The sequence below is a fragment of the Hyperolius riggenbachi genome, chromosome 2 (genome assembly GCF_040937935.1).
Source record: "Hyperolius riggenbachi isolate aHypRig1 chromosome 2, aHypRig1.pri, whole genome shotgun sequence".
NCBI lineage: Eukaryota > Metazoa > Chordata > Amphibia > Anura > Hyperoliidae > Hyperolius > Hyperolius riggenbachi.
In genome coordinates, this window is record NC_090647.1 from 288,523,050 (window position 1) to 288,550,981 (window position 27,932).

At 44.2% G+C, this 27,932-nt stretch overlaps 2 protein-coding genes across 2 annotated transcripts; one reads left to right on the forward strand and one right to left on the reverse strand.

Moving 5' to 3' along the window:
• Window positions 1–3,641: 3,641 nt before the first annotated feature.
• IMP3 (IMP U3 small nucleolar ribonucleoprotein 3) lies at window positions 3,642–4,573 on the reverse strand. The gene has a single exon (XM_068268913.1). The coding sequence runs from the start codon at window positions 4,444–4,446 to the stop codon at window positions 3,895–3,897; it is 552 nt and encodes a 183-aa protein (XP_068125014.1). The 5' UTR covers window positions 4,447–4,573; the 3' UTR covers window positions 3,642–3,894.
• A 7-nt stretch (window positions 4,574–4,580) lies between these two features.
• On the forward strand, window positions 4,581–22,837 carry PEF1 (penta-EF-hand domain containing 1). The gene is made up of 5 exons (XM_068268912.1): window positions 4,581–4,928; window positions 12,343–12,637; window positions 12,723–12,878; window positions 15,754–15,897; window positions 20,475–22,837. Exons 1-5 carry the CDS (start codon window positions 4,905–4,907, stop codon window positions 20,702–20,704), a joined length of 849 nt encoding a protein of 282 aa, XP_068125013.1. The 5' UTR covers window positions 4,581–4,904; the 3' UTR covers window positions 20,705–22,837.
• The last annotated feature ends 5,095 nt before the right edge of the window (window positions 22,838–27,932 follow it).

Below are 27,932 nucleotides of genomic sequence, written 5' to 3' on the forward strand. Positions count from 1 at the left end.
ACGGGGCCTTATGGTAGATGGTTCTTGGCCAAGGCGGGCTGTTGGGGCTACTACTACTGAGAATCTGCCATGTTTATGGCAAGCTGGATGAATTACTGAGAGATCTGGAGTGCCAGGTCATCCAAGCCCGCTGCTCTCCTACTTACCCCACCTGCTCAAAGCCACTCCTTCGTGTACTGTACCATCGGTCTCTCTTCCGTATCACAGATAGCTTTGCTAGCCTTTAGGCTAAGAATATACAGAATATAGCACTCGGCCCCAAATAGCAATTGCGTAAATGTTTTACGCACAGGCTTGTCAGAATGGAACCTTGCCCATGTAGTAGATATGGTGCACCACTCTGGTTCATATTCCAGCAGGGTATTCTTTTTGTTACATAAAACATCAGTTCAGCTGAATTTACTCACAATCACAATACTTTTTAACTGAGAAGCAATAACACAGCCAAATATTGCTGTCACCTGAAACGATCACTCTGGGCGATGAAAATCTGTTTTAAAAGAACCACTATCGCGAGAAAAGTAGGCAGTTAAAATCTGACAGAACCGACAGGTTTTGGGCCAGTCCATCTCCTCATAGGGGATTCTCAGGGTTTTCTTTGATTTCAACCTCATTTCCCGAACAGCAGCTTAACTGCCAAAACAGAAAGATACCAGCCAGCCTCCCCACTCACTTGCACTCTATTTTGTCAGTTAGACTTTGCAACTGCTGTTCAGGAAATGCTGTTGAACACAAAGAGAACCCTGCGAGATGGACTGGCCCAAAACCTGTTGGTTCTGTCAGATTTTAACTGCCTACTTTTTCTACAATAGTGGTCCTTTAAGTAGGTGAAAGGGAAGCGGAGATGGGGCCACTGCAAACAAACAAAAAAATGTATATAATACCCGGGGCTTCTTCCAGCCCCATCTGGCCTGCTCGCTCCCACGCTGTCCTCTTCTGACTCCCCCTTCATCCGCAATTGGACTCAAAACATCCTCCAATCCGAGGCCAACTGCGCACTGGCAGGAGTGCACGTTCACGTCGCCAGAAGGATGCTGAGCCTGCACAATATGCTCCCAGCGACGGGGCGGTTGTCTGGCTGGAGTGCGCAAATTGGAGGATTTTCAGGGGCCAGTTGAGGGCAAACGGGGAATCAGAAGAGGACGGCGTGGGAGCGATCAGGCTGGAGAAAGCCTTGTTGCTGTGGCCCCATCTCTGGTAAACTTAAATGCTATTTAAGGATTTACTGAGATGTAGCACTTTTCACAGATCTGGCCTGAGTTTTGAATCTGTGCTGTCTGAACATTACTCCACATTGGCCTGTGCTGGCAGGTGCAGCTTAACTGGTGTAAGCAGGTTTTATTACTCACTTCTACAGGTTGCAAGCATGGTCAAAATTGTGCATGCTGCATACAATTGCAAGTTTCCATTGACTCCACTGTAATTTGTTTAAAGTGCCTATAAAGTGAAAACTATACATTAGCTGTATCAGAGATAGGAAGTGCCACCGAAGCACCATAGAACTCGTCTGCAAGGGGGGGTGGGGCTAAGCGCTAAAAGCCAGCACATACGGTGCTCGGGTGACAAGTTCAAACAAAAAGGAGGCGACCCATGGAGCCATTATAAATTTGTATTACAAGTGGATCCAGCTAATATATTTTCATTTTATAGTCTCTAAAGTATACAACACTTGCATCTCCTTTGTAAAGGTCCTTAAAATGCAAACAATTCTAGCTTTCATGCAAATTGCTTGCAGCTTCAGTTCAATCAGAAAGTGCATTTCAAGTACCTTCTCTCCACAGACAGGGCTTCTTCCCTCTCTTCATGCCTGGAGAGCTGTGTCACCTAACACTACAAGCCAAACACTAGGAGCACCATGGCACGTATCTTAGAGAGGCCTTTAGTGTTTGACATGTGATACACAGCTCCACCGCGAGTGGAAGGGCCAGGGAGAAGCAGTGAAGAAAAAACACAGGTGGAAAGCGGTAGTCAGACTCCGGACAGCGCCACTGAATATGTCAGCCCACAGAATATGTTGGCGCTTTATAAATCAATAAATAATATTGGTAGGGTAAGTAATATGGCATGCAGGGTTTGGCTATTATGTAGCCAAAACCCACATTGGCTGTTAGTGTTAGGTGTAGGTGGGAAAGGGGGCGTAGGCATGGGTGGGACGGGTCTAGAGTTTGGCATATGTAGGCGAGAGGTTAGTGTTAGAAGTAGGTATGAGGGAGGGAGTTAGGGGGAGGGGGAGAGGGAGAGAGAGAGGGAGAGAGAGAGAGAGAGGCTATGGTAGAATATCAGTAACATTACTGATATTGCACCATTGGCATTATGCAGCATCCACATTTGGATATATGGGATTTGTAAAATGTATTTATTGCACTCAGTACAAGGCATGTATTTTTTTGATACTTGTACTGTTGGCAGAGAAAAATCACTAAAATACTAATATTTCTAGCTTACATGCAAAAGGTAATACAAGCTGTATACAGCTTGGAACAGGACAATTAAAAATAGACAGAAAGTGCACCTAATTGGCTTAATTCAAAACATACAATATGCATTGTTTTGAATGCAAGCTGGAATTATTAGTATCTCATTGACTCTCTAATTGTTTAATATTATACTGTGCATGAACGGCATTTGTTCCCACTTAATTTCTTATTGATATGGACTATAAATGGACCACAGTGTATAACTGGTCATGTCAAACATCTTGCAGTACCTAATAAAACATGCCGCATATACCAGTTTGTAAAATCTAAAGGTGCCCACTAATGAAACATACTTGCTTAAAAAAATTCTTACCACTTTTACTTAATACAGTAGAATCCCTTTATAGTAAACGCTAAGGGACCAGGCAAATCAGTTTACTATTATCAGAAATAGGCATAATCAAGTTCATAAAGTATACTGTATTACTGCATCTTAAAGGTAAATAATTGGGAGCAATTGTTTTTCAGTGCTTTAGCAAGCAAACACAATGCATAAGCTAGAACAAAATGCAGTGTTCAACGTGCAGGGATTTGCATGCAATAATCATGCAAAAACTTGCGCAGGAAGCATAACTCTCCTAGTTAATGTACAGTACATACAGTACTGAGTGTGTGCTCCTCTGTTCTGTGCAGCCTGGATGGTGCTGTAGAGGTGCAGCCAATGCACAAGCAAGTCACAGATTCCATACAATTCTCTCAATGAAAAGTATGCTTCTGTCACTGTTGACAGGCACATGCCACACACCATTAAACCGCAAAGTAAACGTCACATGGTTGATGCATTGCAGAACGACACTCCGCATTACACTATAAGGTCAGCAGTGCCGCACACCTTGAGAGATGACTAGGTGCTGGAACCAACCTGTCACAATCAAGCAGTAATGAGGATCCGCACATTAGATGCAGGATCAATAAATTTATTGTCTCAATGCAAACATACTACCTTCATCAACCGATGATTCAGGGACATTCTGCATTATAATGCAGCTGTTTTAACACACAGCAATGCACCACTGTGAATACAGCCTTGATGAGTCAAAAGTTTTGCCGATAATATTGATCAAACTGGGAGGTAAATTATGATCCCTAGCTTTCCAAACTTCATTAGGGTCATGATAATTCTGGTCAGTCGCATGCAAAGCAAATTCATGTCATTCAAATCTGTACTTTGTAAATACTATTTATATTTGGAGACAATTCTGACAACAATAATTCAATTTCAAAAGATTAACAAAACCCTTGGCTGATGGACATGTTTTATGTGAAACATAAAGAACACCATATGAAAATGTATGTAACTATTAAAGAAATGCCTCTCACTGAGGACAGTTTACTTTCAATTCTTGCAAGGTACAAGATTTTTGAATTGAGAAATAAATAGCTGACTCAGTCTGTAAGGGGATGAGTGCCATATTGTCTAGATCCCCAAATCAAAATCGTCCCTCTCATCGTTGTATTCCATGATGTGCTTTTTGATCTTGGAAGAGTCCACCCAGGTGACAAAGTCCTCCATGTTCCTGGTGACCAGGTAAGCTGGATCTGTCACCACTTCGGTCCCCACGCGGATATGGCCTTGCTCTATGAAGGTGATGGCAGACTTCAGGTTCTGTGCCATCCTCAGCTTCACCACGATGGTAGGCAGGCGCCGGCGACAGAAGGATGAGGCGGAGACGGTGTCACACAGCTGCAGGTTCTGCTTGGTGGGGATGAGGCCCATGGCGTACAGCTTCTCCAGCAGCTTCCCGGTGCTCTGCACTCGGAACGGGTCCTTCTCATCTATGTCCTTGATCTTATGCGCCAGTTCCCGCACGCTGCGGCTGAGCTTGTTGTAGGCAGTGTAGTCCTCCCTGCGGTCCAGGTGGTATTTCCTCAGCACCTTCACCTCATGCAGGTTATTGTCCACCTCCCAGTTGATGAAATCTACTTTTTTGAGCAGTTTCTGCTCGTGATATTTCAGCTTCCGCACCATCTTTCCGCCAATCTAAAGCAAATCTCAATAGAATTCACGCTAGTGTGCCACACACGTGCTTCTACTGCTCTGCACCGGGGAACACTTCCGCCACACATCCCAGCATCCTCTGCTCCGAGAGTCACTTCCGCAACGCATCTCTCCGCACTCTTGCAGCATTGATAGGTGCCCTGAGAGCCACTTCCGCCATACATCCCACAATCCTTTGCTCTCCTACAACATTGCAAGCTGTCCCAGAAGTCTGACTGCAGAGCCATTTTATCAAAGCCTTAGTGCTCTGTTAGTTTATAGGATTGGCCTTGACAAAATGGCGCTGATATCAGGGACAGAAGCAATGGGAGAATGCAAAGGGGAGTTTGCAGTGACGTTCTAGGAAGTTACTCCCGTCTGTCCTGCTGTGACAAGAAAGCTCGGGTAATCTGTCAGTAGCGGCTGGTGTGACACACGAGGCAGAAGACATGGCTAGCTATAACTACGGGCAGGTGAGGCGGGGAAGCTTGGTCTTCTGGCACAGTCTCTGTAATGTATACTGTGGGAAGGGGTGACATGACCAGGCTTGCCCAAGAGTGGACTTCAGGTAGAGAGGAGTGGCGCACGGGGCGGGGTAACAGGCTGGGACAGGTATGGCTGTGATTGTGGATGACACTGATTCTTGTATCATAGCAATTGGGTTTATTGAGAGACCTGTACCGATAGCTGGCAAGCATTAGTACACCTGAAGTAAATCTATTATCTTTCTGCGCAGTGCAAAATTCAAAACCTAACCAAATGATTTATTTATATAATATATAAATAGTTTTTAGTTTTGGATGGTGTTTAAAGCTGTTACAAACTTTTTATTTATTGCTAGCTCAATTACTGTTGGAAAGGTGATGGGTCTTCTCACACTAAATCTGCTGCGTTCCATAAAATCCCAAAGGGGTGCAATTATTTTTCTATGGTGCGTTCACATTGGGTGCGGTGCAACAGATTCCATCAGAGTAACGCATAATGTTTACAGTGGCAGTAAAGCATACTTTCATTTACTGTATGCTTCTCTGTACGGTTGCATTGTCCATCTAAAAGGCTACATGACTTTTTGGCACCGTTGCGATTGCAAGCAACGTGCTACCCACTTCCTGACAATCGGTATTAGGAACTGATCATATAGAATTTCTCACAAACAGTGACACAGAACAGCAATAAATAACAAAATAAAGTCCTAGCCCCTTGCCACAGTATGCAAAACTATACTAAAATTGGACATTACACTAAGGGCCCGTTTCCACTATAGCGTTGCGGAATCGCCGGCGAATCACCGCAGGCAAATTGCATGCGGGTGCGATTCCGCATGCGTTTTTTGCCGCGATTTCGCATAGGTAAGGGTGATGCGATTTTAACCATGTCACTGCCTGTGTGAATTAACATGGGTACCTATGCGAAATCGCATGCGAAATCGCGGCAAAAAACGCATGGGGAAAAACGCATGCGATTTCCCTATTAAATACATTGCGTGCGATTCGCCTGCATTCCACACGCAGGCAAATTCTGAGGGCCCTACCCTGCAGATTTTTTCTGCACAGAAAAACGTGCGGGGAAACGCACAAGTGGAAACAGTCCCATCCACTTGCACTGGCTATGCGAATTCGCATGCGGGCAACGCATGCGAATTCGTGATAGTGGAAACGGGCCCTAAAGAGTGAGAAGTAGGCATCAAGATGTGTTTCTTTGTTTTCTCAGGTTAAGAGAACACTATGACCCATAGCCTATTAACTTTTTCCTGCGCTTTCTCCAAGGCACTGAGCACTTTTTTAAAAAACTTTTTAAAAAGACAAACCTCCCCATTAGGAAGGTTAAAAAATGTTGTTGTCTCTGGGGTACAGAGGTCAGCGGCAGCACCATTACTTACATACTCCATCTTCTCCCACCCACAGTTGCATTAGGAATTTGTATTTCCCGGCTGGGTCATGCATGCTGTGAGATATAGTTTGGCTGTACTCACATCTAACTGGACTAGATCTCCCAGCATGCTTTGCGGCATGCATGCGTGACCTCGTCGCAAAGTACAAATTCCCTCAGAAGCTGCGGATTGGAGAACCAGATGGAGGATCCAGAACTGGAGCCAGACGATCAGCCCCCTGAAGGGAAATAATGGTGTGTGTGTCCTGTAACCACCCCCCCCCCCCCTACTCCGTGACACCGCCACAGCGGCACACAATGCGATGAACCGCCCTTATGGAGAGGTTTGTCTTTTAAAAAGTAAAAAAAAAAAACAGTGCTCAGTGCACTTTAAAGTTCACACCAAGCGAGGAATTACTTAAAGTAAGTTTTATATTACTTTTTATTACTCAAGAGAAAAAGTTAATTGCATAAGGGACTATGTCGATTACCTAAGGGTGGGGCTCCACTTGCACCCAGGGCTGTGGAGTCGGTACAAAAATCTTCCGACTCTGACTCCTCAGTTTCTGAAACCACGACTCCAACTCCTACTCCGGGTACCCAAAATGGCTCAGACTCCGACTCCTCGACTCCGACTCCTTAGTCTAATGCTTAACAGGGCTGTGGATTTTGTACAAAAATCATCCGACTCCTCAGTTTATGAAATCAACGACTCCGACTCCACAGTCCTGCTAGCACCGGCCATCCATCTCCAAGACGGACTCCGACACTTGTGCACCTCAATTACACATCCGAATCCCTGTAGCTGTGCCCTGCACGAATAAGGGGATTCATACACGTTGTCCTGATTTCTGAATGTGAGAAAATGCGGAAAAGCCGCCGCGAGTGTTCAGAGCAAGGCGGCTGATTCCGCGTCCAACGCGGCAGGTTGCGCGCATGGGCCTGCTGGCATGACTGAACGCGGAAAAACTGCCGCATGTCCTGAGAGCAAGGCGGCGGATTCCGCGTCCGACACGGCAGTTTGCACGTATAGGCCTACATCTGACAGTATGGCGGAACGCGGAGGAACCGCCGCATGCTCTGATAGCGGTGCGGCTGGTTCCGCGCCCAGCACAGCGGATGGTTTACAGCACAGGTCTGGTGTGCCTGGGATGATAGTCCACACAGGTTTAGAAGGACGCGCGCTGAGAGGCAGAGCTTTTATGACAGCCAGAAGGGAGTCAGCTGACCAAGCCGGTCAGCTGACAATTCCACCACTTCCCATTGGTCCAGCACTTAGGGGAGGCGCTGGAGAGCGCCTTGCTATATATACTGGGTGCTGGTCATTCTCTGGTTGTCTGCCATTGCGATCACTACGTGGAAGCACTCAGACCTTTTGTCAGAATTTGTGTTATTCTCTAGATCAGTTCCAGGGTGTTGTTGATCACGGACCTCACACCCCAGATTAGGAATTCTGTATATTATCTGTGTTATTACTTTAGACTAGTTCCAGGGTGTTGATGACTAAGGAGCTCACACCCAAGACTAGGAATTAGCTTTACCATCCTGTTATTACTTCAGACTAGTTCCAGGGTGTTGAGGATCAAGGAGCTCACACCTTTAGACTAGACAATTGTTGATGATTTGTTATGACCTTCTGCTTTCCTGACCTCTCTTCTGATCTCTGATTTGGTACCTCTCTATATCTGATTCTCCGTTGCCAAATCTTGCTTGCCTTAGGATTCCGTATCTGTCTCTTTCCTCTGTATCTGATCTGTCTGTCTGTTGCCGACCTGGCTTGTCCAACCTCGAGAACTATCTCCTCTGTTTAGAGATAGTTCACAGATCTGTCAGTGACACTCCACCATTGGTGTCACTCACACTCTGGTCCTTCCCACTCTCAGCCTGACTCCTCCCCTTGGGGAGCCTCAGGCCATTGGAAGGAGCCTGCTCTCTGGGCAGTATCTCTTACTGCTTTGCACCCTCTATACGGGGGCTCTCCTCAAAGTATTACTGTTGCACCAAACACTCATATTTACTCAGGTGTTTACTGCAGATCATCAATAATCGGGTATATATCTGTATTCTCGGTGATACTACAGATCACCGGTAATCAGACCCTCTCTGTGTTACACTGATCGTTACACTGAAGCAGTGCTTTCGAATTTTTTTCAAGCATGAGAATTCTGAAGCAGCCTATTGTTTCCCAAAAATAAAAAGTAGTGTAATTGCAGATAGATGCATGCACTTGGTTTTAGTCTCCTGGCATGCTCCCATGTCAAAGTGTATGTGCAGATGTGTCTTCAGAGATGTTTGTTCATAGTGAGGGAAAATCTTAATAACTAACAAATCCTCAACCTGTGCTCACAACCCCTTAGATCCTTTTTACCTAAATGCTGTTATCCTTAACGTATACCTAAAAGTAAAATGTAGAGGAAATAAGCTGTGATATGCTTCTTGTACATGGTTGTATGTGGAAATTACACTCTAGCTAAGTATAAGGTTAAAAAATAGTGTATTATACTAGTCTCTAAGGGCTTGATTCATAAAGCTGCGCCACTTAATGTGAAGGAGCGACCGCTATGCAAGCCTTACATAGCAGCACTCACTATTATGTAAGGAGCGTGCCTTCCTTAGTTACGCAAGTTGCTTACATAGCAACGGGCGTAACTTTAAATGTGGGCGGTCCTTTGAAGTATCGCAAATGCAATACTTCACTAGTGGCCGCTACTGTGTCAATTAACATGTTAACTGTCATAGTAGCGGCCGCTGGTGAAGTATCGCAGTCGCAATACTTCAAAGGACCGCCCACATTTAAGGTTACGCCCGTTGCTATGTAAGCAACGTGCGTAACTAAGGAAGGCACGCTCCTTACATAATAGTGAGTGCTGCTATGTAAGGCTTGCATAGCGGTCGCTCCTTCACATTAAGTGGCGCAGCTGTATGAATCAAGCCCTTAGAGACTAGTATATAATACACTATTTTTTGACTTTATACTTAGCTAGAGTGTAATATCCACATACAACCATGTACAAGAAACATAATGGAGCACATAATATGTACTTTAATAGCATTACAGTCTGAACCACTGATAAAGTGTTTGGAACTGTTTATTTTTTTTTCATTTGTCAAATTAACTGTGTCATGTTGTAAGCAGCAAAGTCATTGGGCTTGATTCACAAAGCGGTGCTAACCTAGTTAGCACGCCTAAAGACTTTTGGGCGTGATAAGTATTGCACTAAGTAGGTTAGCACCGCTTTGAGGGAAAAACTTGCGCGCAAAGTCCGGTGTGCACGAAACGTCGCATAGGGTTTAATGGCGTTGCGCGCATAAAACTTTGCGCGCAAGTTTATTTTATCGTAATGGGCTTTTCACCAGCGTGCTAACAGCACGGCTTTGTGAATCAAGCCCATTGTGTTGCATGGGACTAAATGTATGTTACTAGTTCTGATTTTTTTCCACTGGGTGGCACTGTTGCATTTAAGTCTGAATTTCTCCATTGTTTGCAGAAGCAGTAGTATTGTACCATGTTAGCCATCAGTAAAACCAAGAAATTTTGAATCTGGATCCTGATTCAAAACTTTTTTTTTTCCATTGTTTGTGAACATTTATTAAGTGATGATGGCAGATGTAAGAAATGTAACACCTGTTTCCTGTAGAATCCTAGTAAAATACCTTGCAAGCAGAAGCTATCATAGTCATGAACAGCCCTGCCAGATGTAATGTAACTACTAGCTGCTAGTAAATATCTGCTCTAGAGGTCTTGCAGAAATAAGATGATTGTACTTATTTTGGTGCATTTGTAGCATCAAATTGCAAAGATGTCAGTACAAGTGCTTCCCGAAGCTCAAATAAATAAATGAGTGCTGCAGCCAAGGTCTCTATTTCATGGATAGATATGCCAAAAGTCCCTCAGCGCTAGTAGTATGCAAATTCTTCTCTTTAATGTAGGTTATGTGAGGCCATAAATCATCCTGCAGGCACCCAGTGCTCAAGGATCAACAGCTAACCATCACCAAATGCAAAACAACGCATTGATTAGCGCAGGGCTGTGGAGTCGTTCCAAAAATCCACCGACTCCGACTCCTCAGTTTAGGATTCCACCGACTCCTCGACTCCGACTCCTCTAATTTGCATATTACAATTTTGTTGATTAAAAGTATGTAACATGAAATTCGTCTCTTAACTGCCAACCCTTAGGAATTTTACAAGACAACTGAAGTGAGAAGGATATGTAGACTACTATATTTATTCCCTTTAGACTAAAACTAGTCCTTGGTAAGAGTACTTGTAAAAGGTACAAACCGGAACAAAGAACATCTATCAGGCCCTAGGCAATGTAAGTGTGGGTACATGTAAGAATGATGTGCAGGTACTCTGCAGGGGAATGAGGAGATTCTTCCTCTATTACACATTCTTCATGCACAATCTGAACAAGGTTTATGGGTGACAGACAACACCTCTGTGTTCAATGTGCACAGCATTCTCAGTGGATTCTCTGCAGCTCTGTGGGGAGTGCATATGTAGAGTATAGTACTACTGTGTAACAAAGTAAACCTGAGACAGATGAAATTAAAGTTTTATACATACCTGGGGCTTCCTCCAGCCGCCTTCAGGATAATCAGTCCCTCGTTGTCCTCCTCCACCACCTGGATCTTCTGCTATGAGTCCAGGTACTTGAGCCAGTCTGGCGTAGTGCGCATGCACACACTCCGCCGCCAGGAGCATACTACACCTGTGCAGCACTATTGCGCAGGTGCAGAATGTTCCTGGCTGTGGGAGCGGCATGCGGCCGGACAGCGCTGACTGGCTGAATTACCAGGACTCGTAGCAGAAGATCCGGGTGGTGGAGGACAGCGAGGGACTGATTAGCCTGAAGGGGGCTGGAGGAAGCCCCAGGTATGTATAAAACTTTACTTTTCATCCGTCTCAGGTACCCTTTAATTTGTAGTCACCAAACCAAATTTTAACAACATATCAAATTATTTGATTTCATCAGCAAAGGGAGTGCATACATTTGCATAAATCAGCATCAGTGCAGAATTATTTCCATCTCATTGACCATCTCTATTAGTGACACAGCTAGACATCAGGCTTTATTCTTACAGCATAGATGTTATTTAGTATATATAAGAGATTCCTGTGTACACATCATATATACAGTCACAATCAGATATGTATATCTGACCTTAAAAATACGGGGACTGCTTTATTGAAGCAGCACAAGTAACTAATTTTGATTGGTTTATTTCATTTTTGTGGACTAAGCACAGCTATTACTGTATATATACATTATTTTTAATAACTATTATCTGAGAAATATAACATTTTATCATATTTTCTATTTTAATTACAGTTACAAATTCATTCGGAGTCGGAGTAGGTGCATTTTTTTCCGACTCCAGGCACCCAAAATTGCACGACTCCGACTCCACGACTCCGACTCCACAGCCCTGGATTAGCGTCCAGGGATATACACCGAAAGCTATTTATTCAGTAAATTTACAAACACAGGTAAAAACAAGCATTCGCATCAGGGGTGCTATGTAACAGGAACCCATTCAAAGTAAGTTCCTTACTGCACCGGTAGTGCTAACACATCACCAAAACCTTGATGCCAACTCTCTAGATCTTTCTGACTTTCTTTGGCTCTCATCAGTAACCCCTGATGACGGCAGAGAGCTGAAATCGGTTGGAAGAATCTAGGGAGTGGACATTCAATGCCCACTATTTTGTGCAGAAAAGGAACTTGCCTTTTCAAATATTAAAAATTGATTAGGTTGCATTCACACAGCATCAGTTGCAGATTAATTCTGCATGTCCACTCACTGCCCATACAATTCTATGGGCCTGTACATATTGCTGCGTGGTACCAGATTGCATTAGTCTAACTGAATGCATGCAGGCTTTGGATTAATGTGTGAAGTATAACTTGCAGTGTTCATTGCAGTTCATGTACATTATTATGTGTGTGTTATGCAATGTGTACAGTGTGAAACCAACCTTAATGTCAAAGTTGTTTCTATGTTGTTTTTTCAGGGCTATCATGGCTCTGGAGGACAAGCCCCTGGTGCACCTCAAGGAGGCTATTATGGAGGACAGCAGTATGGAGGAGGTGGTCCTCCTGGTCAGCCTGCATACGGTGGTTCTGCACCTGGTGCACCATATGGACCTCCTTCTGGTGGTGGTTATGGACAGCCTACACCAGGTGGTACTGCACCAGGAGGACCTGGAGGTCCTTATGGAGGTCAAGCTCCTGGTGGACCTTATGGAAGACCAGGGTCCAACCCGTATGGATCTCCTCAACAAAACCAGTATGGACAAGGTCCTCCAGGTATGTCTAGGACAATATGTTTTGGCCTAATAAGTAATATTATATTTAACATTGTATTACAAAATACATTTGTCATTTCTCTTAGGTAATCTACCCCAGGGTGTCAGCCCAGAAGCATTTGCCTGGTTTCAGACTGTAGACGCTGATAGAAGTGGATATATAACGTTAAAAGAGCTCAAACAAGCCTTAGTTAATTCCAACTGGTCATCTTTTAATGATGAAACTTCTATCATGATGCTAAGTAAGTATTTCATTCTAGCTATGATTATTTTTAAGTTGTAGCTGATGTGATAGAAAACATTTATGTTGCATTTATAGAAGATGAAAAAAGCTGAATTCCAGACTAACACACACACACACACACACAAACTGGCAGTGGGAAGTGGAGCAGTAATGGACAGATAGTAGGCAGAGAGAGAGGTGGTAGAATACAGTGGGTAGCAAGTGAGAGGTCATGTTGGACAAGCAGCATTGACAGTCAGCCACTGTGTAGCAAGAGAAAGGTAAGCGAGGGTGTGAAGCAATAGTACGCAGACGGTGAACAACAATAGAGAATACTGGAATTGAGAGCAAGGAGAGAGGAGAAAGTGGGTGGGGGCAGTTTGATGCGGCAATATGTGTAAGAGCTGAGCTCAGGAGTGACTTAGCAGCCTTATGCTGGGTACACACTATGAGATTTTCTGGTCGATTTACTGTCAGATCGATTATTTCCAACATGTTCGATTTGCTTTTCAATCGATTTCCGAGCATTTTCCGATCGATTTCTGTTAACTTTAATAGGAAATCGATCGGAAAATGCTCGGAAATCGATCGGAAAGCAAATTGAACATGTTGGAAATAATCGATCTGACAGTAAATCGACTAGAAAATCTCATAGTGTGTACCCAGCATAACTGAGACACCACAACTCAACCATGTTAAAAGATAAGGAGAAGCCTAGGAAGCTGTCTGGAGGACAGCCAGACGTCTCACCAGCTCCTTTGAGAAGAATTCCGGGAATGTAGTGCAGTGACACAAAGACAGTGGAGATAATGATGGTAAATCAGGAAATTCAGACAGTGGGCAGTGAAAGAGAACTAACCATGGGACAGAGGAGTGATGGATAGACAGGCAGGTGTTGAAAGCAAACAGTGGAAGACAGACAATGGGCAGAATGGTAGAGATGTGGCAACTTGAGAGAACAGTGAAGAACAGACAGTGTCTAGTGGTGTTGAAGGAAAATGAAACTGCTGCATAGACACCAGGCCACCAAAAAATCACCAACCCTTTGTGTGCAAAACACAGCAGAAAAGCAGGGTGAGCATAGCTACCCTTGCAAATTGACAAGCAAGTATGAAAAATAAAGAAAGCATGTCTTCAGGTGCCTATACATTGGTTGATTGGCGTATGATCAATATTATCAAGATATCCATAATTTCGTCCGGTGCTACCACTTTGCACCACCTTTTACTTTATAGTACACAAGATCTCAGCAAAAAACTTGTCTAATATCAATCCAGCTGCCAGAAATGCTAACCATGCACTTGTGCAGGCTGATGACTGCAGCCCCTTCCCTGCACTCTTGCCAGGATCGCTGGATCGATTGTACAAAAAATGAACATGTTAGACCTATATTTGATATACAGTATAGATCAAAATTGTCATGCTTTCAGTATATTTTGTTAAGATTTGATGGTTATAGTTAGTCTAATGTTGACTCTATTGAAAACAATCTACCAGTGTATGAGCCCTATAACACTACTTTTCATCTTCCACTCAGACAGAATCGTCGGGGTGGATTTTTGTCGAATCTGTGTATATTCTGGGTGTACGTGTAATTAAGCTGTCAAGAAATTTGGGCACAGGCTGAAGCCGAAAAATGGCTCACCCTGCTCCTGCAAAAGTCCCAACAGCGTTAATCACTTTTCCCTCTCCTGGCCGCCGTAGACACTGGGATAAAATGTAATTTGGCTTCCAGCTGTTGCTAGTGGCTGAATTACGCCGGTTTAATCGTAACTTGGGTTCCATCTCTTGACGGCGCCCAAATTACTGCCGCTATAGCCGTAATTGCAACCTATGGTGGCTCCTTTTGCGCCCAATTTTGGGGCAAAATTGGGTTAGAAGAAGAGAAAATTGGGTTAGAAGCAAGAAAATGAGAATGCATAAGGATCAGTGAGATCTTGCCAAATTGTGACGGGTCAAAGCAACTACAAAACAGTGGGTCTTGTGGGGTATTTCCAGTATGTATTGGACGTAGCCCACAAAAGGACCACTTGCGAACTAGGGCAGGATGCCCAAGTGTCATTGATGCAAATTGGTAGCAAAGGCTAGCCCATCCGGTCTGATCCAACAGAAAAGCTACCGTAGCACAAACTGCTGACATCTTAGTGCTGGCCATTTGCGAATGAAATGCAGCTTCGTGCATATAGGGCTACTCACCCACAGAACGATCAAAGAGTCCATACTAATCCCTATCCATTCCTTAAAGGGAACAAGAAGTGAGAAGAATATGGAGGCTGTCATCTTCATTCTCTAATAAACAATGCTATTTACCTGACTTCTGTGCTGCAATGCTTTAAGTCAATGACGAAGTCAATGTGCATGCAAATCGGTTGCTTGGACTCTAGTCTGATTCTAATGGTTGAATGCTCATTGCATGTGTGACTCTAAAACGACTAAAGCCAAAAGTTCAGCATGTTTATAAGACAATGAAGATGGCAGCCTCAGCCTTCATATTCCTCTCACTTCAAGTTAGCTTTAAAGCACCTGCAGTGGGCAGGTGAACATCAAAAATAGACCATGGTGCAGTGGAAGGAAGAGAAATGGTCTAGTTAATCTCTCTATACTCCTTTTTACCTTACGATTGTCTAGGACCACATATAACCTCTGGCAATGGTATTCCTGATGGCAGAGCATATGAATGGTATGCTGCTGATGTTTTAGTGCCAGGTAGTAGATAGTAGAACTAGTACACGGTACCCATGCTTACATTATCATGTCACTTTAGGTACACTATGGGACCTACTAGAAAATCATACATTTCCTTGCACTGAGTTTTGAATGTACATGCCATGCAACAAAGATTCATGCCACTGTGTTGCTTCCCTTTTATATATATTTTTGCATTTATCTTGCAGACATGTTTGACAGGAGTCATTCTGGTCGAATTGATATTTATGGGTTCTCATCTCTTTGGATGTTCCTTCAACAGTGGAAAAACCTTTTCCAGCAATTTGACCGAGACAGATCTGGCAGTATTAGCCAAACAGAACTGTACCAAGGTAAATATATCTATAAGTTGAAATAACAAGGCATATGGTACATCCATTATAGTTTTAGCTGTCAGTTATTTTCTGATGACTATCACTTTATTAAAAGCTCCAAAGTGTGTCTATCTAATGGCTAGTGTACACCTAGTGCTGATATCCGTTTCCATTCAGCTTCACATTTGTTTGGTTTTGCAGCTATACTGGCAAACTGATTTCATACTAAAGACTAATTGATGTCAAAATTTTGTAAGCACTAATTCTTAAAGGTTTTCTGAACTACCTTCCTGCATTTGAATTCAAAAGTAATGCTTTGAATCCCCCTTGCTTACCACCCTGCAATGTTCGTTTTCTAAAACACCACCACGTCGCTTAGTCTTAGCTTGCACTTACATGTGAGAAGGTAAAGAAAATAATGTCAGTTGAGAGAATGCACAGTTGTTAGCTTTGTTCTACCTGATCATGTGATCACTAGGCAGCGGCAAAGGAAGAGGCCCCACTCACTTCTCCTGACATTCCTCCAGCGATCGTCGCTCCCCCTCCACTCTGCCCGGCATCCAGCCTCGCATCTCTAGTGTCAGCTCCCAGCATTATGACGTCATCAAGCCGGGACCCAGAACTTAGAGGCAGTGCAAGGCTAAATGACGTGGCGAGAGGAGCCGGAGAGAGCTGCTCCTCGCTGGATCTAGGGGAGGTGAGTAATTGCTGGCTACCTATACTTGGGACAATTGTCCCTTGCTCTCTATACTGGAGAAACCTATGCCTGGCTATCTATAATGGGGAAACCTATAATTTTATACACCGTTCCTGAAGTGGTTAAAGGTGGTATCTTTAACGAATGCATTATCCAGCCATTGCTCATATCCCGTGTAGACCTGATTCAATGTGTCGAAAACATACATTTGTTGAGACTGCGCTTGTAAGAATGACTTCATGGCCCATATGCAAATAATTTTTTCTCTTAGGTTTTCTCCTATATTATATTTTTTTTATCTTTTTCAATAAAATGCATTTTAAACTACCAGCAAGTGAGAAAATATTCAGTATAATTTTGATACTGCTTTTTCTCCTACTTTTTGGTACTTTTTTCAGTTTCAGCAATCTGCTGAAAGATTATTTAAAGAGACTCAGTAACAAAAATTGCATCCTGTTTTTTATCATCCTACAAGTTCCAAAAGCTATTCTAATGTGTTCTGGCTTACTGCAGCACATTCTACTATCACAGTCTCTGTAATAAATCAATGTATCTTTCCCCTGTCAGACTAGTCGGCCTGTGTCTGGAAGGCTGCCAAGTTCTTCAGTGTTGTGGTTCTGCTATGAACTCCCCCTTCCAGGCCCCTCTATGCACACTGCCTGTGTATTATTTAGATTAGGGCAGCTTCTCTCTTATCTTTTACAAGCTGGATAAATCGTCCTCTGAGCTGGCTGGGCTTTCACATACTGAGGAATTACAGACAAAGGCAAAGCTGTTTGCAGGAAGAAACAAGCAGCCTGAAACTTCAGTGCATGAGAACTGCAGGGGGAAAGAAACACACAAATGATCTCTTGAGATTCAAAAAGAAGGGTGTATACATCCTGCTTGTGTATGGATGTATTTTCTATGTGTGGACATACTGTACATCAACCTACTTCCTGTTTCGGTGGCCATTTTGTTTGTTTATAAACAAACTTTTTAAAACTGTTTTTAACCACTTTTAATGCGGTGAGGAGCGACGAAATTGTGACAGAGGATAATAGGAGATGTCCCCTAACGCAGGGGTCCCCAACCACCGGGCCGCGACCCACTGCCGGTCCGTTGGCAGTCTCCTACCGGGCCACGGCGTGTCTGGCCTCTCGCCCCTCCCCCCGCGGCCACCGCTCCTGTTACCTTATGAGCGGCGGCCGCTTCCTTCCTTATAGTCCCCCAGGCGCCGCTCTCCTCTTATTAGCAGCATCTTACAGCAGCGCGTATTGCGACTGCTGTAAGGAAGGGAAGGAAGCGCATCAGCGGCTTCCTGTAGCGGCGATATGCATCGCCGTTACCATGGGAACCGCTGACGCGCTTCCTTCCCTCCTTACAGCAGTCGCAATACACGCTGCTGTAAGATGCTGCCGATAAGAGGAGAGCGGCGCCTGGGGGACTATAAGGAAGGAAGCGGCCGCCGCTCATAAGGTAACAGGCGCGCGGCCGTTTGGGGAGAGGGGCACTACCTACACACCCACCCATACTAGGGCGCTACACTGGGCACTCACCTAGCTATACTGGGGCGCCATACTGGGGAACTATACTAGCCATACTGGGGCGCTATACTGGGGCAAAATACTAGCTATACTGGGGCACTATACTGGCTGCACTGGGCACTATACTAGCTATACTGGGGCACGATACTGGCTGTACTGGGCACTGTACTAGCTATACTGGGGCACTATACTGGCTGTACTGGGGCACTATACTGGGCACCATACTCGCTGTACTGGGCACTATACTAGCTATACTGGGGCACTATACTGGCTATACTGGGGCAACTATACTAGCCATACTGGGGCAACTAAACTCCCTATCTCCCTATACTGGGGCAACAAACCCCCCCCCCCCCCCAACCCACTGCATATGACACTGTCCACTAGGTCGCGCATCGCCGACGACCCCTCCCCCCCCCCCCCAACTCCACCCCCCCACCCACCCCCGTTCCCCAGAGAAAAATTTGGTCAGAAAGCGGTCCCCGAGCCGGAAAAGGTTGGGGACCCCTGCCCTAACGCACTGGTATGTTTACTTTTGTGCGATTTTAACAATACAGATTCTCTTTAAAAAGAAGCGGAAAAATGATCTCCTAGAGGAAAACGCAGGAGAAAAGGTGAATTGCGTATGGGCACATGTGTGAAACCAAAATGTCAGCCATTATTATTTGTGTAATGAGATTGGCTGTAGTAGTCATGCTAATTGGGTATTACTGTAACTGTGCATAGATTAGAATCCTGTGGGAGATAGGGGCGTGTTTAGGGGGGAGGTTCAACCTCAATTATGTGTCTGAGATCAATTTTCTGTGCCACTGTGTGTATCTTTGTGGTTGTAAACGCAGCTTGGTGTTAGTGTGTGAGTGGGTGAATAGGGGAGATGGTGTAACTTTCTAGGGGCATGGACCACGGGGAGTGAGTGTGGGACCTGAGAAGCAGTCGTTCCTCCAGCACTACAACATTGGAATGAGCTTTGCAAATATATTAGGAGTGTGAAATAAAGCAGAGTTTTCAGATGTACGTGTGTTAGTGTATGTTCGAAAATAAAGATGGTTTTAAAGGACACCTAACCCGAACCTAAGCTCCTCCTATGGGACTGAAAGGGCTTGAGAGCTGCAGCTGCTAAAGGCACACTCAGTAGGCCTTTCTGGAGCATTATGGAGCCCAAGGAATCCTTACTGAACAGGTACTGTCTCTAGCCAAGATTTAATCCCTGGCCTCTGACATCAAAGGTGATATATTTACCATCAGTTTCATTTTAAAGAAAACCTAAAGTAAAAAAAAAAAAAGCCCATTTACTTAACTGGGGCTTCTTCCAGCCCCTGAAGTCTTCCTGGTCCCTCCTGCCATCCCGCACTCCACCGTTCCTCCAGTGTCCCCTTCCAACGCTAGATGTTTGTCCCCTTCACCTCCAATGTGTTCCTTGCACTTGTGCAGTAAGCAAACATTGCTAATGCGCAGAACACTCCCAGTCACGGGAGCACGATAGTGTACGTGTGGCCAGCACGGCTTATATGGAGGGGACATCGGAGGAACAGCTGAGTGCAGAGTCGCGACAAGGGAGCAGGGGGACTTCAGGGGGCTGGAATAAGCCCCAGGTAAATAGGCTTTTTAATTATTTTTTCACTTTAATTCCGGGTCCGCCAACAAAAAATGTGTTCTCATCTTGTGATGCAATTCATATAGTGTTAAATGTCCAGACTTTTTCCTTTTTCTCTAAAATTCTAATTGAATCCTTAAAAAAACTGCAGGAATAATCCGTATTACAGGAACCCAGATTGGTATATGTAGATTTATTTATAGTAGCATTAACAGCATGTGCAGAACTTTCCATCCATTTCTGTTTGATAGTGGTTGCTCTTCTCTATGCATGCCAAGACCTGCTGACTCAGTCTGTCTGAATAATACAGTAGAGGATGCGAGTTTCTGTCTATGCCCGAACCTTAACTGGGCATCGCCATGGTTACACAGAGAGAGCCAGCAGCAGGAAAAACAAGCTAGACTCTGATATATTACGCATTGGTAACCCAGTTTAGGAAGTTGGCAAGCTCTCTGCACAAGGCTTCCAATATATTGCTACACAAACATTTACATGCTCATGGTTTCATTAATCATCCAGTGGCTCTCTGTCTCACATTTTAACATTTAACAAGCTAAACTGTGCCTTGTGTGAGTCATATAGCAGTCAGTCATTTCATATTGCCTGGATAATAATACAACTGCAAAATATGGTGTAGTTAATTGATATAGCCTATGGATACATTGATCAGACTGATGATCTACACCTGTACAGAGAGCATGTAGATTGTTTAGCATGATAGAATTATTGATAGAATTTTCTTATGGTCTCACTCTTTGTTGCTTTGACCCTCTCCTAGCTCTTACCCAAATGGGATACAGTCTCAGTCAACAGTTTCTGCAGGTTGCGATGTCCCGATATGCACAACGTTCTGCCAACCCTACCTTACAGCTTGATGGCTTTATTCAGATCTGTACTAAGTTACAGAGTATGACAGAGGCATTTCGAGAAAAGGACACGTCACGATCCGGCATGGCCAAACTCAGCTATGATGATTTCCTCACGATGGCTGTGGAACGCCTTCTTTAAAAAACATTGCAGTTGGTAATTCTCTAAAACCTCAAATTTCTGTTCTGGAAGTATATTCTAACCTTTCCCGAAGAGCAAGCTCACTATCCTAAAGAGGTACTGTAACATATTCTGTACACACAAACCATGTCACATCCTCTGGGCAAGTCGGACTGTTTACTGTTTCTGGGCATTGATAATTTCAGCCTATATTTGTACTGTTTTCTTCCACTTTAAAATGTACAATAGTATACTTTTCCTGTTCAACATATCACATAGGCATTGCTTTGATCATCATTCACCCATTAGAGTGAGATATAGTCCTGTATTAAAAGATGCTCAAATAGACATTAATTCAGTCATGTAGAGTTATTTCCGTTTTGTTTCAGATGACACTGGTATGGATGCAATATTTTCATGCCTACTAATGTTATCATATAGAAAATCCTGCTTTTTTATAGTAAACATCTGTTTTGTACAGAATCTCCTTTTAGATTGCCATGAATGAAAGACAAATCTTCAAATCTGTATATGTGGTGGTGGTCATTACAATCTTGTTAGGAGTTTTCAGAATTCATTGACAGACCATGATACTGAACTGAAAGTGTCTAAATCTTCTTTTCTTATGCCCGTAATAAAAGTATGCATCAGGGATCCTTTACCAAATGTCAGGCCTTCATGAAATAGAGTCCTTGACTTCTGATTTGGAGCTCTGGTCTTGCCCTTCCTGGTGGTCACAAAGCAATGAGATCATTATTATAAGCAGTTGAGCTACTGTAATTGGTTTGTAAATAGGAGGGAAGGGGGGGATTTTCAACTCAGAAGTCAAGTGTTCTGTGCAGTGTAGCTTTTTCACTTATTTGCATGCTCCATATAGCATTGACACATTTTCCCACAGTGCTTTACAGAGGATGTCAGTTTGCAAACCTAACTATAGCATATCAGTAGCTGTGTCTCCATAGGGTTTCCAGTTCAATGTTGCTGCCACATAGGAGCAAGTTTATAGGAAGCCAGTTAACCTACCGCTATGTTCCACCCCTACTAATTGTATTGTGATTGTGGTGCAATAAACTACCGCTATGTTTGGCTTGTGTAAAAAACTGGAGTACAAGTAGAAAATCCACGTATCATACATACAGACTCTATGCAGATAGTGTCCTATCTAGAACTTGAACCTGGGACTCAAGTGCAAAGCGAGCGTGTTCACTACGAGGCCGAGGTTTCTAAATGTTTCCGGAGTACACAGGAAAGGATTTATAACTTAAAGAGACTCTAACAAAATTTTCAGCCTTATTTCTTCTATCCTATAAGTTCCTATACCTGTTCTAATGTGGTCTGTCTTACTGCAGCCTTTCCTAGTTGCACAGTGGCTGTATTATCTCTGTTATATAATCTAATTTTCTTTCCTCTGACGGCTTTGTCGGACTCAGGCAGGAATACACTGCTCTGCTTGTGATAGGATAGAAGTTATACACACCCTCTCCACGCCCCCTGCAGGCTCTGTGTGAGTCACAGACCGAGCTCCTCTCAGCCTATCACACTCTGGTTAGCAGCCATGTCTTTTGTTTGTAAACACTGCCTAAAACTGGCAATTATAAGCCAGGATTGCAACAGGGAGTGGCAGAAACCGCAAAGAGGGGCCCAGGAGAACATAATGAATAGAATGGTATGCTTTTTATTGTAAGAATTTTAGAGTACAGATTCTCTTTAACAGCACAAACGTAGTTGAGGCAACTTAAGCAAACGTGATTGTATGCAAATACGGAAAAACCTTGATACGTCTGCTGTGAGTATCATGTGTTATATGATATATTTATATCATTGCAAGCACCTGCTAAAGCAGAATTTTATCCAAGAGTTTAACTTTGTATGTATCATTAGCAGAAAACAGCAATAGTTGTTATCCCACGCTTATTCATTTATTTTTCCTTCCATTTATGGTGGGGAAAAAAACAGCTGAAAACCTAACAAAGATGACACCTATGATTCAGGACAGAGTACAGCACACCTTATTTAGACCAGGATGATGATTCTGTATGAGGCAGAATATGCCCTGAAAAATATTTCTGCACTGATAGCTATGAAATAAGGCATACGGTAAAACATAGATTAGTAGGTCCACTTTATTAAAGATGATTTAGGTACAAGTTAAAATCTTTGTGGCACTATTTAATCACATGTACACCAGCAGTCTCTAGGCTAACAATGCAACCACAAGCCAAATTATTAATTTACAGCTGGCAATTGGTAATGCTTGATTTATGTTACCGGTGTGGTGGTCCCACATCCCTGGCCCCACTGTTACTGCTATTGCCCATAATATTTATATTGCTGAGTGTGCAGGTCCCACAAAGCCACCAATGAATTCCCTAACCTAATGCAGAGTTTTATGGAGCAAAACATGCTGGAGAGTCCTTCCATTGTGTCTTTTGGGTTTTTCCTCTGCTAGCCTATTTCTCCAACCTTGCTGTGTGTCCTGCTTTTCATTGCCAATATGAAGATATTGGCAATAAATTTCAGGATGTAGAACGGCGCTGAAGGACTTAAGCAGCAGATACCGAACCCAGAAGACACATCAGCTGATCTGGAGGAGACCTAGTGACTGAGATACTGGAGAAGTTGGCACTCCCTCTCCAGCACCTTCCACTACATATTGCTCGGCATTAGTAGGGGTGGTTCAATGGCATGGGGAAGGAGTGAGAGGGAAAAGGTTCAGCTGCACACCGTGCAGTGTCAAGTTAATAGAGACACCATTTTTTTTGCCCCCAAAAAACTTTGTTCATAGTTCAGAACTGCAGAGCCCCGTTAAAGGATGTGCTCATGCACTAAAAAGAAAATGTGCACAAAGAGCTCTCTTGCACTGGGTATGTGCCAATTCAGATGCGCTTGTTCACAGCCTGGTGAACTTCTGGGATCCTGTGAGCAAAAAACTTCATGAAATGGGCTGAGGAATAGTCCCCGAAGATAAGGACCAGAAGGAAGAGTTTCTGGAATAATTGTTTTGGCCCATCAGAATTTTAATTTTAAAATCTGCACACTTCAGGTGTGCTTTAAAGTGTTACTGTATTTATACTTAAGTGTGTTTAAAATAACGTGAAAAATAACTTAGACACCCGAGGTGAAAATAAACTAATGAAATAAACAATTGTATCTATCCTCCTTCTCCTAAAAAATTACTTTTTAAGATATTTCACAGTTTTATTTTATTTAAATCTACTTTTTAAGTTTTTGCTGTTTTATTGTTTTTGCTCAGTGACAAATTCGTTGAAGTATGCCAGAGCTAAAAGCTATAAACTATTGACCCTTTTTATCTCTTTCCTGCTCTCAGAAGCCATTTTCTGCTAGGAAAGTGTTTTATAGTTGTAATTTCTTATCAGTGAGGGCCACATTGTAGTCTGACTTAGTAAGTACAAGTGTACTGTTGCATGCATTTAAAATGGGAGGTTGAACCAGAGCTTTAAACGCACTTAAGTATATGTACAAGAACATATTGTTTAGTATGTGTTTTCATGAATAAAACAGTTCATCATTCCATCTTTCAAAACAAGGCTTCTCCTGTTTTTAGCCGTTCCTTTTTCCATATCGTTCTTTTGCTGGTGGATATGTGAATGTGGAGTCTACTGTTTCATAGCAGAGGGCAGATGAACATGTCCATATGCAAATGTATTTCCTTACCCCTCAAGACCAGGTTTGTTGTTGGATATTGATTTTAGAGACTTCCACAAAAGCAGTCAAAGTTAATGCAGTTTCCTATTCAATTAAATTAGAGCTGGACAGTTACTTTAGCTCAATGCATGTATATAATCTGAGAAGTATCTTTGTTTTGTTCACAGATGCATCTCACCCAAGATTAATTTTCATCTTAGAGAGCCAGAGATGATCTAAAGAAAATATTTTATACATACCTGGGGCTTCCTCCAGCCCCATACGCACGGATCGCTCCCACGCCACCATCCACCGCTGCCCGCAACTACGAGAACTGGCTCCCCGATCTGCCGTCAGTCGGAGCCGGTCTAGCGTAGGAGAAGTGGGCTCTTTGTGGATCTCTGCAGCAGCCGCTGGAGAGATACATAGAGGGCGCACTTCTGCGTAGCCTGGCTCTGATGACGTCAGTGACAGCCGGTTCTCGTAGATGTGGGCAGCGGTGGATGGGGCCGTGGGAAGAATCCGTGCGTATGGGGCTGGAGGAAGCCCCAGGTATGTATAACATCTTTTCTTTAGATCATCTCTGGTTCCCTTTAAGGGAACAAATGCTTTATATCTGTATTCATTTATTATTTAGGTGTTTTATGTAACATAATACTTTTTCCTCCTTTAGTAAGCCTTAAAGACACACTGAGGTGTCTTTTTCTACCTTAGTTTCGTATCCAGCTGTCTTCAGCATTAAATTCCAAGCTGATTTGCCGCATCCCCCGGCAGAACAAGTGTTTTATGCCTCTGAAATAGCCCAGTTCTACGACTTTACAAGTCGCAGGTTTTGCTGCCCGGTAGAGGCAGAGCTGTGTGCAGTAGCTCTGCCTCTTATCCAGTCAAACTGACGATTTCTCCCTCTCCCCGCCCCTCTCATTGAAAGAAGACTGAGAGGGGTGGGGAGAGGTGGAGATCGGCAGAGATTGACTGGATAAGAGGCAGAGCTACTGTGCACAACTCTGCCTCTACAGGGCAGCAAAATCCTGGAAAGTGTGGAACTTTCCTAGGCAATTTCTGGGGCACAAATCACTCATTCTGCCATGGGGATGCCGCGAATCCACTTGGAATTTAATGCTGAAGATGGCTGGACACAAAATTAAGGTAAAAAAAGACACTTCAGTGCCTCTTTAAAGTCTTATTAGAAAGGGTCATTGCACTCAGAATCCCTTCATATTTCAGTTATGCTGCAATTTTTAGCTGGCTGATGCACTTGCTAGCTATACTAATCTTGTGGACCATAACTTCCTGGCTACTTTATTTGCACTGGTGGGCAGACTTTTGTGCCATATATGTATGTTTTTTTGCCGCCCACCTTCACCTTGTTTCATTCTGCCATAGTGATAGACTACCATCCTTTTGGAATTGCCATTGCAAGAATGCTGACCTAGCAAAGACCGATTCCACCACAGGAGACACAGAAAGCTACATAAAAATAATAGATGGTTGAAAGGTTTCATCCAAAACTGGGTGAAAGTTATAAAAAGCCCACAAGGGAAAGGTTTACCTTCTTGGGATTTCTGATTTTGGTCAAGGATTGGCTGTATTAAGCCAGGCCACTAGTGTCTTAAATCGATCTTTTGAAATTTTTGGAGAACATAATGTTCCTGATTTCACAGCGATATATGAAAGGATGTGCTGTCATCACACAAATCTATTATCTTAAAGACTTCTGCACTGTCTCCTCTCCCAGACTCTGCTGTTTTTTGTCACCCTCTCATCCTGCCTTCTTTTAGCCCCCTGGACATAAGAGGTACAATATACAGTGTGTCCTGGTGGGTAACTTTAAAGAGAACCCGAGGTGGGTTTGAAGAATATTATCTGCATACAGAGGCTGGATCTGCCTATACAGCCCAGCCTCTGTTGCTATCCCAAACCCCCCTAAGGTCCCCCTGCACTCTGCAATCCCTCATAAATCACAGCCATGCGGCTGACAAACAGCTTGTCAGAGCTGCCTGTGTTTATCTCTATAGTGTCAGTCTGCTGCTCTCCCCGCCTCCTGCAGAACTCCAGTCCCGGCCTGCATCCCTTCCCTCCCTGCTGATTGGAGGGAAGGGACGGGGGCAGAGACCGGAGCTATGCAGGAGCAGCTGAGACTGACACTACAGATGTAAACACAGCCTCACAACACGGCTGTGATTTATGAGGGATTGCAGAGTGCAGGGGGACCTTAGTGGGGTTTGGGATAGCAACAGAGGCTGGGCTGTATAGGCAGATCCAGCCTCTGTATGCAGATAACATTCTTTAAACACACCTCGGGTTCTCTTTAATAAGACACAATTTAGCTTTGACAGGAGTTGCTCCCGTCCTAGCCAATTTCAAAACTGTAATATGATTTTGGGTGAACTGACCCTGTATTTGACCAACTCATGTAAAAGTCATTTTCACTGTTTCACCATTCCTTTTAATTTTGTAACTGAATTTAATCTAGAACTGTTTGCCATATTTTGTATTTTGCCAAAGCTTTGTAAAATCCCTGAGCTTTTCTAGAAAATTGCTCATTAAATCTATGTATACATCAGGATTTTAAAGAAGTGTCTGTCTTTCTTTAACATGCATGCTAAACAATTCTGTGAAATGTCTGACATAAATGTTTACCTCTATGTAAAAAAAAATATTGAAAAATATGCACTAGAGAAACTGAGATTATGAACATACTGTATGTACTTGTGTATAAGCCATCTCATGTATAGGCTAAACCACAACTTTTGCCCCTGAAAAAAAATCGGACCCCCTTTCCCCCTGTATGTGGTGCAGCGTGCTTCCACCCCCCATATGTGTGGTGCAGCGTGCCTCCCCCCCCCCCCCCCCGTATGTGGTACAGTGAGCCTCCCCCCCCCCCTGTATGTGGTGCAGTGTGCCTCCCCCCCCCTGTATGTGGTGCAGTGTGCCTCTTCCCCACTGTATGTGGTGCAGCCTGCCTCCCCCTCCCCCCCCCCCCCCCGTATGTGGTGCAGCGTGCCTCCTCCCCTCCCTCTGTGGTGCAGCGTGCCTCCTCACCCCCCCCCCCTGTATGTGGTGCAGCTTGCCTCCTTCCCCTCCCCCCCCCGTATGTGGTGCAGCGTAACTCCACCCCCCCCCCCGTATGTGGTACAGCGTGCCTCCTACCCTCCCTGTATGTGGTACAGCGTGCCTCCTACCCTCCCTGTATGTGTTGCAGCATGCCTCTTCCCCCCCCCCATATGTGGTGCAGCGTGCATCCACCCCTCCTATATGTGGTGCAGCTTGCCTCCTCCACCCCGTATGTGGTGCAGCGTGCCTCTCCCCCCCCCCCCCTCCCCCTCTCTATGTGATGCAGCGTGCCTCCTCCCCCCTGTATGTGGTGCAGTGTGCCTCCCCCCCCCCCTGTATGTGGTGCAGCATGCCTCTCCCCCCCCCCCCCCGTACGTGGTGCAGCGTGCCTCCTTCCCTCTGTGTTGCAACAAGCCTCTTCCACCCCTCCCCCCCATATGTGGTGCAGCGTGCCTCCCCCCCCCTCCCCTCGTATGTGGTGCAGCGTGCCTCTTCTCCCCCCCCCCCTGTATGTGGTGCAGCGTGCCTCCTCCCCACCCTCCGTATGAGG